This window comes from Macadamia integrifolia, chromosome 11, assembly GCF_013358625.1.
Source record: "Macadamia integrifolia cultivar HAES 741 chromosome 11, SCU_Mint_v3, whole genome shotgun sequence".
Classification (NCBI taxonomy): domain Eukaryota; kingdom Viridiplantae; phylum Streptophyta; class Magnoliopsida; order Proteales; family Proteaceae; genus Macadamia; species Macadamia integrifolia.
In genome coordinates, this window is record NC_056567.1 from 15,558,777 (window position 1) to 15,572,512 (window position 13,736).

At 39.3% G+C, this 13,736-nt stretch overlaps 2 protein-coding genes across 2 annotated transcripts in view; one reads left to right on the forward strand and one right to left on the reverse strand.

The window, feature by feature from the left end:
• LOC122092931 (VPS35 endosomal protein sorting factor-like) overlaps window positions 1-13,176 on the forward strand; it is a 26,866-nt gene extending 13,690 nt beyond the window's left edge. The window contains exons 6-15 of the mRNA XM_042663231.1: window positions 44-185; window positions 294-377; window positions 1,150-1,311; window positions 1,408-1,495; window positions 8,695-8,769; window positions 11,414-11,480; window positions 11,565-11,664; window positions 11,964-12,080; window positions 12,174-12,230; window positions 12,905-13,176. Of these exons, the coding sequence (XP_042519165.1) occupies window positions 44-185; window positions 294-377; window positions 1,150-1,311; window positions 1,408-1,495; window positions 8,695-8,769; window positions 11,414-11,480; window positions 11,565-11,664; window positions 11,964-12,080; window positions 12,174-12,230; window positions 12,905-13,057 (1,045 nt within the window). The 3' untranslated portion in view covers window positions 13,058-13,176. The remainder of the gene's footprint in view (window positions 1-43; window positions 186-293; window positions 378-1,149; window positions 1,312-1,407; window positions 1,496-8,694; window positions 8,770-11,413; window positions 11,481-11,564; window positions 11,665-11,963; window positions 12,081-12,173; window positions 12,231-12,904) is intronic.
• Window positions 13,177-13,318: 142 nt separating this feature from the next.
• LOC122094403 overlaps window positions 13,319-13,736 on the reverse strand; it is a 578-nt gene continuing 160 nt past the window's right edge. Inside the window, exon 2 of the mRNA XM_042665194.1 lies at window positions 13,319-13,733. Within this exon, the coding sequence (XP_042521128.1) occupies window positions 13,385-13,733 (349 nt within the window). The 3' untranslated portion in view covers window positions 13,319-13,384. The remainder of the gene's footprint in view (window positions 13,734-13,736) is intronic.

Below are 13,736 nucleotides of genomic sequence, written 5' to 3' on the forward strand. Positions count from 1 at the left end.
AAAAAATAGAGTACTCAATATCGGTGCCAATTTTATTCGACAGGAATGGTTATATTCGTGATCCAACAACCGTGCAGTTGCTTTTTGAAATTTCTCAGGCTCTTCATGATGGCATAGATTTTTCAAGCATCAAAGATGATGATAATCAACAGCCTGTACATCTCATTTCTCGTTTTGTGCAGATGGTAAGCTCTTAACGATAATTTTTACTGTTTAGGTTAATCAACGGCCTGTACATCTGTTACTTAATGAATACAATGGGAATGAATTTACTGATTCTTATTACTGTTTAGGTAGATTTTGGAGCAGAGATGGAAAACCATTTATCATTTTTGGTTGAATGTCGTGGAGCTTTTGGTAGCACTAATGAGCTTAAGGTTTGTATTATGAAAGTGTTACTTCTGTCTTGTAATGTACAAAATGACCAATTCCCTCTACTTTTGTTTCTTGGAGATCATAAGATTCATTACGGGCAACACAAAGAAATATTATCTCATGATCATTGAGTAGAAGAAACTTTCCATTTCTCATGACAATCTTAATGTTTTCTTATCACCATTTCTCATAACAATCTTAATAGTGTCTGATAATATTGAGGTTCAAGTATTTCATGTATCAGAATGATTTTTCAACCCATTCAATTTCTCCGTAAAAGCTTTTGTAATCATTAACAACCATCATTTGCTCTCATCATTCCCGAAGTACTTATGTATTTTAAACTGACAAAGCTTTACTTCTATAAAGATGGACTTAAATTTTTCCAATGGACAGTTTATAAGGCAGATAGATAATAACAGGGATGTTGGTTAATGCTTCTAGCTATTTGGGATAAAAGGTTTCTCGGGGATGTTGGCACCTCATACACACCTTTATGACCAGGTTATGCATTTCAAGCAGAAGACTTAAACTTATGACAGTGCTTTTCGCAATAGGAAGAGAAATATTTAAAGGACGAAGGAAAAAGACCTGGTCGTCAACTTTCATTTGAATATTTGTATCCCTGGATGCTGTGTTTCACTAAATTTTTGAACAATCAAGTTTTTGTCATCTTTTTCATTCCAACTGCATGTCATGAATGCTAGAGGTAGTGATATGCTTTGACTCCTTGTTGCGCGGAATTCCTCAGCTAAGATTTCCCTCCACTGGCAGGAAACCCTTGTGCACTCCAGCAATTACCTAGCAGTTAAAGCTATGAAAGATGCTAAAAAACATATCAGTTTTTTAAAATCTTGCATAGCATTTAGTGAAGTTACAATACCATCAATTTCAGTTATTATCAGGCAGATGAATCTTTATCTTGAAACTGCAGAGGTAATCTTTCCCCTATTTTCTCCCATAGTTTCTGTTTTAGTCCACCTAATCAAATCATCTATCCTCACTTCCAATACCTTGTTTTTGAAATTTCAGGTTGCTTTATTAGGTGGATTAGTTTCTCATACGGATGGGCTAATTGATTCAGCAATCAATTGTTTACAAAGTTTGGAACTAACTAATGGTTAGATCCATCACTTATAGTTCATGAATTTCTGCAATGTAAAGAGTTAAGACTCATGCATACTAGATTTTCTTTTGATGAGTTTCTGATGCGTACTAGATATTCTATTGATAAATAACTGAAGTTCAAGTCTCCTTGAAATGTTCTCTATTTGTCATTGAGAATTTATGGAAGGCTTTTGCTACTGATTAGTAGAACTTCTTGTGAATTAGGTTAATATCATACAAATTACTGAATAGTTAACATGTAGGTAACCTTGATTGATTGGATTTGACAGTTAATGGTTAAAATTTTCACAGATTCCTACCTCAGCATGCAAATCTTCCTATCCCTTAGTTAAGTTTCTATATTGATCAATGGTATTAGCAAGATGCCAAAGACCATGAGAGGAGTTTTTCACCCAAGAAAGAACATTGGGTCAAACTCCTCTTTAACAAGGTGGCTTGTTACATGTAGGCCCCATTCAGAAAATTAAGCTATTCTATGTGTTTTTGTCACATTTCCTAGTTCGCGGTTTTGATCCTAATAACTCTTCCATGGAAAGGGAATAAGCTGCTTTCGGAATCTGTCAAAGTTAGTTGTGTTACAATCTCAGAAGCTGTAGCTAAACCAGAAAACCAGAAAACCAGAAAAAAGAATGAGAAGAAGAGAGGAAGAAGATGAAGTAACCAAAGGTAGTCTCAAGAATAGAGAGCAACCTAACATTAATTCAATGTGAATGTAATCTTAGGTTCTCATAAGGATATATAGCATTAGGTTACAAAGAGAGACATTACAGCCCCTGACTTACAAAGGGAAAAGACCAAAAAGGACTCAAACAAAGATGACAGGGACCAAAAAAGTCCCTGTTGTAGGCGCTGTTTTATCACTATTCCCTGTTTGGGAATAGCACTAAATCAACACTCCCCCTCAAGCTGGAGCATATAAATCTCCCATGTGCTCAGCTTGGTACAACTACTACGGAAGCTAGGAGCAAATGAGGACTTAGTGAACATATCAGCCAACTGATTCTTTGATGACACAAACGGAGTCTCAATCAGCTTCTTTAGAACAACATCACGAACAAAGTGGCAGTCCACCTCTGTATGTTTGGTCCTCTCATGGAAGACCAGATTGGTTGTCACAATGCATCTGCATAGGTTTGGTTACTGGAAATCCCAATTCCAAGAGTAACAAATGTAACCACATCAATTCAGTTGTAGTATGAGCCATAGCTCTGTATTCTGCCTCTGCACTAGATCGGGCAATGGTGGTATGTTTCTTGCTACGCCACGTGACCAAATTACCTCCAACAAAGGTACAATATCTAGTGGTAGATCTCCGATCACTAGCAGAACCAGCCCGCATCAGAGTAGCCAACAAGATCCATATGCCAATTAGGACGATACACTAGCCCTTTGCCAAGGGCCCTCTTCAGGTAGCAAAGAACACGAACAACAGCGTCCCAATGAGCCTTCTGAGGAGACTGCATGAACTGACTGAGAACTCCAACAGCATAGGAGATATCAGGATGAGTCACAGTAAGGTAGATTAGCTTTCCAATTAGACTTCTATACTGGTGTATATCCTGAAGAGCTTCATCATCATCAATACCAAACTTTTGGTGAGGATCCATAGGAATATCAACCGGCTTGGATGCAAGCATTCCAGTATCAGATAAGAGGTCCACTACATACTTCCTTTGGGATAGACTGATCCCTTTCTTGCTTCGGATTACCTTTATCCCAAGGAAATAATGAAGTTAGCCTAAATCCTTTGTCTGAAAATGATGCTGGAGGTGACTTTTCACTTCAGCAATTCCTATTTCATCGTTACCAGTCAGAATGATATCATCAACATACACTACCAACACAACCAACCTATCACCCCTGTGGCAAGCAAACACAGAGTGATCAGAGTAACACTGAGAGAATCCACAAGTAATTATGGTACCATTGAACTTATCAAACCATGCCCGAGGAGATTGTTTGAGACCATAGATTGCTTTGTGTAAGCGACACACCCTACCTTTATTCTCCCCCTGAGCAACATACCCCGGAGGTTGCTCTATATAAACTTCTTCCTGTAGATCACCATACAAGAAGGCATTCTTGATGTCCAACTGAAATAAAGGCCAATCAAAGTTGACAGCAAGAGAGATAAGAACACGAACAGAGTTAAGTCTAGCAACCGGGGAAAAAGTCTCAAAGTAATCAACACAATAAGTCTGAGTGTAATCCTTGGCCACCAGACGAGCCTTCAACCGCTCACCAGATCCATCAGAGTTATACTTAACAGTGTATATCCAATGACATTTCACCAGGTCCTTACTAGGAGGTAAATCTACCAGACTCCAGGTACCACGACTCAAGAGAGCATCTATTTCTACATCCGTGGCACCCTTCCATCCGGGGGTATGGAGAGCCTCAGAATGAGTACAGGGAACACAAGTAGTAGAAAGAGATAGAGCAATGCCATAAACAGAGGGTGGAAGGTGAGAGATAGACATAAACTTATCAATAGGGTAAACAGCCAAGGATTTTTTATTGCAAGAACGTATACCTTTCCTGTTAGCAATTGGTAAGTCATCAGATGGATCAGAAGGAGGAACTTCACTAGAGGAAGGGAGCGATGGAGAGTGTGTAGTAGCTAGATCAATAACCTCGCCACGGGATTGTCCAACCCTCGCCCTACGCCAATAAACCTATAGAGGAGGTGGAACAGGTGCACTGGGACTAGGGGTGTCAGGAAGCGGTATAAGGGATGGAATGGGAGGGGAGGTAAATGACCACTCCTCAGTAGGCTGAGACACCTGGTCAGAAAAGAACGAAGTACCTTCAAAAAAGGTCACATCGGCACTAACAAAGTTCCGGTGAGCAATAGGATCATAGCACTTGTATCCTTTTTGGGTATGAGAGTAGCCCAAAAAAATACATTTAGTATAGCATGTGGAGACAATTTATCCACATGCATGTGAAGATTGTGAACAAAGCATGTACACCTAAAAACCCGAGGAGGAAGAAGAAAGCTAGGTAGATTAGGGTATAAGATAGAAAATGGAGACCTATTCGACAGAATAGAAGAAGGCATGCGATTAATCAAATGACATGTGGTCATGGTTGTCACGGCGTCAAATCGATCCAAGGCGGTGGGGGGGTGGCTAATCGATTTGGCGATGAATCGCCTGTTATGGCGTTGCCATGGCGGTCAAATCGCCCATGTCATTTTTTATTTTCCCTATTTTCTAAAGTTATTTAGTATGCTATTTTTTTATTTCCCCTATTTTCTAAAGGTATTTAACATGCTACAAGCCTACAATATATACCCTATAACATATAAAACCAACATTAAGTAACATCAAATCATCAAAAATCAACATAGCCCTATCAAAATCACCCTGCATTTTACAAAAAAATCGACCGCCTAGTGAATTAGGCGTGACCTAGAGTCCATGGCGGTGCCATGGCGATGCCTATCAGCCGATGGCGACCGCCATTTGTGAGTCACGTAAATTGTAGCACTGCCATGAATTTCTTTTTCCGTCAGGAAGCCAAATCGCCGCTTTGGCAACGCCATGACAACTATGCATGCGGTTAAAACTCCATCATTCCAAAACTGCTTAGGTACATGCATTTGTATCATAATAGCCCGAGCTACTTCTAGGAGGTGCCGGTTCTTGAACTCAGCAACCCCATTTTGCTGTGGGGTATATGCGCAACTAGTTTGATGAACCATGTCACGGTATCACAAAAGTCATAAATATCATTTTGAGCATATTCCAAAGCATTATCAGAACGAAAAATCTTAATAGAAATACCAAACTGAGTTTTTATTTCATTATAGAATTTTTTGAACACAGATAGAAAATCAGATATGTCTTTTAACATGTAAAGCCATGTGAGGCGAAAATGATCATCTACAAATGTAACAAAATAGCGAAAACCAAACCTATTACTAACTCTGCAAGAACCCCATATATCAGAATGAACCAAAGAAAACGACGACGGACTATGAGACACTGATCGAGATAGAAAAGACACCCGATGGTGTTTACTCAACTCACAGGCCTCACACTCTAATCTAGAAACATGTAGAAAACTAGAAAACGAAAGCTGTAATCTAGGTAAGGCCAAGTGTCCTAGACGACAGTGCCATTGGAATGGAGAGACATCCCCAACAGCAGTAGCAATAGCAGAAGTGGGAGGACAGCCACTGTTGAGGTAATACAATCCATCATTTTCACACCCTCCACCAAAGATCTAGTTAATTGACTCACAGAAAGAAGACTTAATGGAAATTGAGGTACATGTAATACAGACGATAGGTGCAATGAAGAAGTAGGAGAAATAGTACCATGTCCAAGGGTAGGAGTGGATGTACCATTAGCAAGAATGATAGATGTAGAACTAGTACTGGATGAGAAGGTCTGAAAAAGTGATGACTTACCAGTCATGTGAGCGGAAGCGCCTGAATCAATGATCCAGGGGGTAGATGTAGTGGAAAGAAAGGCTGATGTACCTGTATGCGCAAGGGTAGCAGCGGAAGGGGAGGCACCATGGGATGTATTAGAAGAAGCCTCAAGAGAATGCAAGCGCCGGAGTAATTAGTTGATGTCATCACGTATACTAGTAGAAGAATCTCCTGAAGCAGGTATAGGAGTAGTAGTCACCGAGGATACAGTATCAGTACCATCATCGGACACTGCATGATTGGCTAACTGAGTTGCCCATTCTGGCTTGCCATGCTTGGCCCAGCACATCTCTACAGTGTGGTTAGGTTTTCCACAGTAAGTACACTGGCGACCGGTGCGATCCGAGGACTGTCCACTAGAACCTCGACCCATAGGACCACGTCCTCCGCGACCGTGGCTACGGCCACGGCCACGGTTAGCAAATAGTGCAGAATTATCTTTGGAAGGCTGATAAGATTTGGATGAGGAGGTGATACGCTGTAGACGTGAGAAAGCATCATTCAAAGTGAGAACCGTATCACCAGCAAGTAGATGGCCCTTTACTGCCTTTAGATCACTATTCAGTCCAGCCAAAAATTTGGAAACAAAGAACTCATTCTGCTGAGCCTTCAACTTCTCAATATCAGTAATCAGGGGTTGGAAGACATTAAGCTCTTCCATCATCCCCTTAAAGGCATTGTAATACTCAGAGAGGGATTTGTCAGATTGACGAAACTGAAAAAGCTTCTCATATATGTCATAGATCCGTGTCATGTTCTTCTCTTGGGAGTATGTTTCTTTCAGATCATCCCATACTCCCTTAGCTGTAGAATGGAACATAACATTGGTAGCAACATCTGGTTCCACAACTAGATTAGAATTAAGGCATTCTCTTTCATCCAATTTTCATACTTAGCATCATCAGGCAAAGGAGCCTCATAAGTGGTATAGCTCAGTTTGCCTTTAGCTAACAAATACACCTTAATAGACTGAGCCCAAAGAAGATAGTTCGAGCTCCCTTTGAGCTTGATAGAGGTGATCTGGACATTGATATTATCCGATGTAGAAGAAGCAATAGTAGAAAAAACAGTAGTAGTAGCAAGCACAATCCCAGCCATGACAATCAAGTAGTGTAGCTAGCAAGTAATAGGATGAACGTATCTAGATAGGTAGTAAAGCAATTCAGATCTGAAAACTTAGCAATCAATCCAACATTCCATACCACAATTCAGATTGACCATGTAGGCATCAATAGAATATATTGGCAACAAGCAAGCAAATATATGCATCAAACAACTCATATAGGTAGGATAAAATAGATCAATCAATCAAGAAAAGCAGCCTCAAACCTGGCCGCCATCATATAGATAGGGTAAAATTAAAGAAAGGAAAGTAAAGAAAGGAGAGGCAGCGGCTTCAAATCATCAAGCAATCAGCCACTTACTCCAACAGTAAAGGTAAGGTAGATCTTGACAAAGGAGAAATCACTCCATTAGAGATTAGATAATAGTAGTTGCAGGAATAAGTGGCTGTGCACAGAGAAGAAGAACCTCTAGATCGTGACCAGCAGATTTCTTGTCTTCGGAACTCAATTAATTTAACTACAGCAGCTCTGATACCATGTTACAATCTCAGAAGCTGTAGCTAAACCAGAAAACCAAAAACAAGAATGAAAAGGAGAGAAAAGAGAAGAAGATGAAGTAACCAAAGGTAGTCTCAAGAATAGAGAGCAACCTAAGATTAATTCAATGTGAATGTAATCTTAGGTTCTCATAAGGATATATAGCATTAGGTTACAAAAAGAGACATTACAGCCCCTCACTTACAAAGGGAAAAGACCAAAAAGGACTCATACAAATATGATAGGGACCAAAAAGTCCCTGTCGTAGGTGCTGTTTTAGCACTATTCCCTGTTTGGGAATAGCACTAAATCAACAGTTGATTTAGGAGGGCTAAGATTGTTTTTTGTTTCTATGTTATTCACATGTATTTGCATCTTCATAATATCAAGAACTGCACCAAAAAAGGGATAGTTATTTTTTTTTCTTTCCCTTTTCATATGAAATTTCATCATTAGTATTCCAAGGTAACATCCCATGAATGGTGGTAGGATACTAGGATATTTATCTTCTATGGCTAATGGCACCACAATGTGGCCAATCCAATGACACTGCACATTTAGCAAACCCAATTGGCCACCTGTTGGTTGGATGCTTTAATTGTACCTCTCTTCCCTCCATGTGGCTAGGAAAGGATGCAATACATAGACAACATCCTTATACGACCTGTAGGAAATGTTTGAAATTTTGACTAAAAGGTGATTTTGAACACTGGTGAAACAGAAATATTTTGCCAATGTCAACAGGTTTTGCTCAAAATTTTGGCACTTTTTTCAAATTTTTGCCACATTCCAACCCCAGGGAAAGAGTAATATTTTGCTAATCTTGACAAATTATATTGCATATTGAAAAACTGCTCTTTTCCTTTAATGGTAGTATACCCAAATTCTCCCCTAGAATTCATGGGTCCGTAGAAATATATAAACCAGAGTGATAAGCAAGGTTCAATTAGGGCTCTGCATTATAATGTTCAGGTTTTATTGTCATTCTGAACTTTATACCGTTAAATTTGCAATTTGTTTGTGCTCAGTCATGGTTGGCTTAATTTGCAACCTTATTTGTATCACAGAGCTCTTTTGTAGGTTTGTTTATGACCAACATATCCATTCTTTGAGGCATTAATAGCTAAATTGGCTTTTTTCCTTGTGTAGGCCGAACACCAGTTGACCTAGATGGAATTCTCTCCTCAGTAAGGAAATTATGCAGTCTCTTAATTTTGATTCCAGGTAATTCAAATATTTCAAAAATCCCTCCAATCTAAGCTGAGATTTTATGATTTTACTCATGGATTAAAGTATTGGTATCGGTCGCCGTATCGGTCGGCCAAAATTAAGATACGTATCGGAGTGTATCGTATCGTATCGGAGATACGCTAAGATACACTAAAGATACACACATAAATTGATAAGAAACATTTTTTTAAACACTTTTGCATAAAGAATTTGTAAAAAAAAAAAAGCTATTGATAACGTGTATTATGCATAAACACTAAATTGAGGGTATCGCACTAAGAATTCAAGGTTTGTAGTTGTCTCATAAATGTAAAATCCTTGTTTCCAACCTTGATTTCTACTTTAGTTTGAGAGAAATATGGCTAGCAACAACTTTGGAATAAAAACCCCTCAAAAAATCGTGTTTTCTAAAAAATTACCCATCTAGACCATTATATGACAGTAGCGCACTGTATCAGTATATATCGATACTCACCGATACATACCGATACTCACCGATACATACCGGTACTCACCGATATGTACCGATCGATACATACCGAAACATACATTTCACCTAGATTTTATATTTTCCATAGAGTCATATCGGTGCATATCGTATCGTATCGTATCGATGTGTATCAGTAGTGTATTGATGCATATCGGTATGTATCGTAGGATATATATATTGATACGAAAGGATTTTAAAAATTTCATGTATCGTATCGGTGTGTATCGTATCTATCAGCTAAATTTAAGATACGTATCGAAGGGTATCATATCGGTATCAAAGATACTTTAAACCAAGATTTTACTAGATGTTTATTTTTGCACTAACATATTGGATGCTTAGTTACCTCCATGCCATGCATTTTATTTCTTTTCGTGCCACTGCTTTAAAAAGATAATGCGAAATAATGTTGTATTCTTGTTCTTCCCACCCCCCCCCCTTTTCTTTTTGTGTGCCTGGGATAACATACATGCATTCATAGCATGTGTGTGTGTGTGTGTGAGAGAGAGAGAGAGAGAGGGGCTGCCACATGAAAAGTTCCTATCCCATCCAAATCTTTTACATCACCATGTTTGGCTGGTATTGTCAGCTATGGATGTTACCATTCGTAGCTTAGGCAGTAGTCCAAAAGATTCTCAGTTGTCTTTTCACCTCGCCCTCTTGGTGTTGATGGAAACATTGCCTTGGAAAAAGGGGTTATATAACCTACAACAACAACTAAGCTTTTTCCCAACTGAATGGGGTCGGTTACATGGATCCATCAAATCTTTTAGTTCCTTCAATCCGAATCAGATCACTCCTTACTGGTGCATCCCCAGGCCTCCATAGAACATGGTCATTCCACCTCAAACGACTTTCTCGGAACTTATCATGGATCCAAATCAGCTCTAATATGATCATTCCTTACTTTTAATGTGGCAAAACAAACATTAAAAATCTAAGGACAACAAAGAGGGCGCATGGACTACAAGGAGGGCATGTCATTAAATGGAGTGGTAAATGATTGAATCTAAGGCTGAATTTGACATATGGCCAATCCAGACTATTCCCTAGGTAACGATCAGATTTGCCACATCACTCTTCCACATGGCAGATCATGGTGACAACACCCACCAACAAGTATTAACCCTTTTTTTTTTTTTTGGGGGGGAGTCCTAAGTGCATAGCTTCTTCCAAGTCCTTTAAAAAATTATGTGAAAATGTCTGCTTTTCCTATACCAGGTTTGTTCTTCCCGCATCTTGTTGTACATAGGAGAACTAGTGACAAAAACATGCATAGTTTAGGCCTTGTCCCAACTATGACCTTGAATAGAGCCAAGTGGAGGGCAAGGATCCATGTAGCGGGACCCCATTTAGCTGTGTTTCTACTTTCTACTTTTTTGCGTTATTGTGTTACTTTCCTCACTTTTACTTTTTTAATTTTGTCCTTGCTTGGATCCATGTAACCACCCCCATTAAGTTGGGATAAGGTTGAGTTTCTTGTTGTTTTTGTTTGTTTTTTTGTTTGTCACATTGCCAACTTTGATGGGACTTAAACTTGACATATGACCAAGTGACCTAGGGCGGAAATAATACATATTTACAAAAATCAAATGTATAAACCTGAAAGAAAAATATCTGAGATTAGTTATGATTCTTCACTTTTGAAATGATTCTCTTACATCCAGCAGTTGCAATTAAATCACATAAACTTGATAACTGAATATAATGAAGAATACCAAGTACAGTTCTGTGTCATGGTCTTTCAATACCTTATGAAGCATAGCTGTCCGGGCGATTTTGTCTAGATTGGCGCCTTGACGCCTTAATTTTTGCCCCCCTCGACCGCCTTGGTCTGCCTAGGCACCATGACAACTATGATATAAAGTGACGAGTCAGCTTAAGTCTTCCTCATATACAACATAATTTTAATCCGTAAATTTTCTAGTTCCTACTATGTTACATAGATGAGAGAGTTTGGGTGTTTCAGAATCCGAGAGGGACATTTGGTGTCAGTGCAAGCTCGGAAAATTGGAATTTAAGGACTCTAGGGATGAATGAAGATTTTTTTTTTAGACTAGTCATAATTATCCTAATTGGTTCTGCATACTAGATCACTGTTTGTCGTGTTGCCTTGTTCTTATCTGATGTTATTCTTCTATTATGAAGGTAATTCTGAATGTGGAGCCACTCACATCCCAAAGAATATATTATCCAAAATTAGTTCTCAATCATGGTGAGACTTGCATTGCGTCTTTTGGTATGGATACTTGTACCTCCTATATTTCGGTATTGACTTAATGTTTCTCAAAATTTGTAGGATAACTCCAAGATTGAGGATCAGGACATTCTGTGCAGTCGTTTCTCTATCAACAACCCTATCCCAACATAAGCTCCCATACCATGCTAACAGTAGGGAGGTACTCTGTTATCTAACTGTGTCTATGGTTAATGGTTTATTTTATTGAAAGCATGCAAAGTTGGTATGCCTAGAACCTAGAGTTGTCAACCGACCACAACTCAGGGAGAATTCCATTGAACACACTGGTATATACAAACTGAATTATTCTTTATGACAGATCTATAGTTTCCATTGATTGTTTTGGAATTTTGAGCATGTATTAAAGCTCGCAGTGTCTTGTGACTCAGAAATTCTGTTACTCACTGCTTGCTTTTACTTCTTATGGCTCATGATATTCCTTTATACCACCTTATCCAGATTGTGGGGAATGACCTATTATTTTTCTCTGAGCCATCCTATTACCAAGAACTTCTCTCTTTCTCCAGCTCTGTTGTTCAGAGCCTGGTTGATGAAGTAAAACAGGTGCCAAACCAGGTAAGTATCAACATGTGGCCCTTTACGATTATTCTAAGATTCCGTATGATGAACTTTCTCTATTTTGAGCTGACACCCAATGCTTGCACCAAGGCTGCTCGAGGAAGTTTGGCACTTGAAGCTTGCAACTGCATCATATCGTCTTTCAAAGTAGGTTTCTTGTTGCTAGTATTTTTATTTGACTTGTGAAGTAGGTCTTGCATTTTAGTTTGTTAAAATGGGGAGAGTTGGAACCATATATGCTTTCCAAAAAGGCACACACCACACATGCATGTTGGTTGGAACCCAACTTGCTACTAATCATAGCTGTCCATTTAAAGTCCATTCGAATATGCAAGTCTATCCAAAATAAGTAATTATTGATGAGGATTAAGTTTTTCTTCTTCCATGGTGAAGAGAGAAGTGATGTGATGCTATGTTCGGACTCTGGGATCTTCATTAACTCTCACCCCCTATTGTATGAGGTTAAGAATACCCTTCCCCAGTCCAACCAAAGGGTCAGATCCTATAGTTGAAGAGATTATATCTTCACCCATGGTGAGGAGAAACTGGGTCCTATTGATAATATGCGAGTTGTTAACTTTACCTTCTTGGATATCTGTGATGGCACATAGTTAATGTTGGGTCCAAACTGCCTCATTTTGTGGACAGGTGGAGAAGTTGGATTCCTTCTGCTCTATTTGATTAGTGGAACTTTACTTTGTGATCATGTCTAGTACAATAATAATGTATCCATAGATATTCTTTCCTTCTCTAGCAGGAATTCCTGCAGATAATTCATTGTTCTGATTATGTTTCCCCAATGGCATTGCATTTTTTGGCAGGAAAATCAAGAAATGGTACCAATATGCTCTAGATTGATAGAGATTGCCAAGTCATGTCTGAATGCCAATAACAAACATTTGCATTCAACAATCAAGTACCTTGACAAAAACCATTCAACTTCTAGGAGAGAGGTGCCAGCAGTTACCACCTGAGAGAGACTGCTCAATTTGTTATATTACTTCGAATACTTTATCCCTGTAAATTTTGTAAGTCAGAGAGAGTTTTTGTTCCAAGAAGTGATCAATCTAATCTCAACAATAGCTGTGGGGTACCTCTTGAAGGAATAATGTCTCTCTTTTCAGGTATCACTAGCGGATCAAAATCGTCTACGACCTATGATATTGGAGGAGGTTGGCGGAGGGTGGTTTATCTATCGACACGTGGCATCGTACAGGTGGACAGTGGATTGGAAGAAAACGGTTTGAAATCTTGGTTTTCTCTACAACCCGGTTTAAGGAGGAAACCAAACCCTACTTCCTTCAAAACCCCATCCCAACCCACTCCGTTGAAATTCTGATTTTCTTCTTCTGCTCGTGTTCACGATGAGAGCCATCGTTGAAATTTCCGGTTTTCTTCTTCTGCTTGTGTTTATGCTTGAGAGCCGCCGAATCATCGGGAATCACAACGATTACGGCCATAGCAGCCACAGAGAGAGGTAGCAATAACGAAGCCAAAGTCGACGGCAAGAAGCCAGCGACTTTCTCCAGCAAACTCAGCAATCCCAACTCCTTTGCCTTGGAGAAGAAACCAAGCTTCCCGATGGAGGACACTGTGAGCCCTAATTCCTCGGCCCTACTCGTCCAGCTTCTTGAACACATCCACTTCCACTTC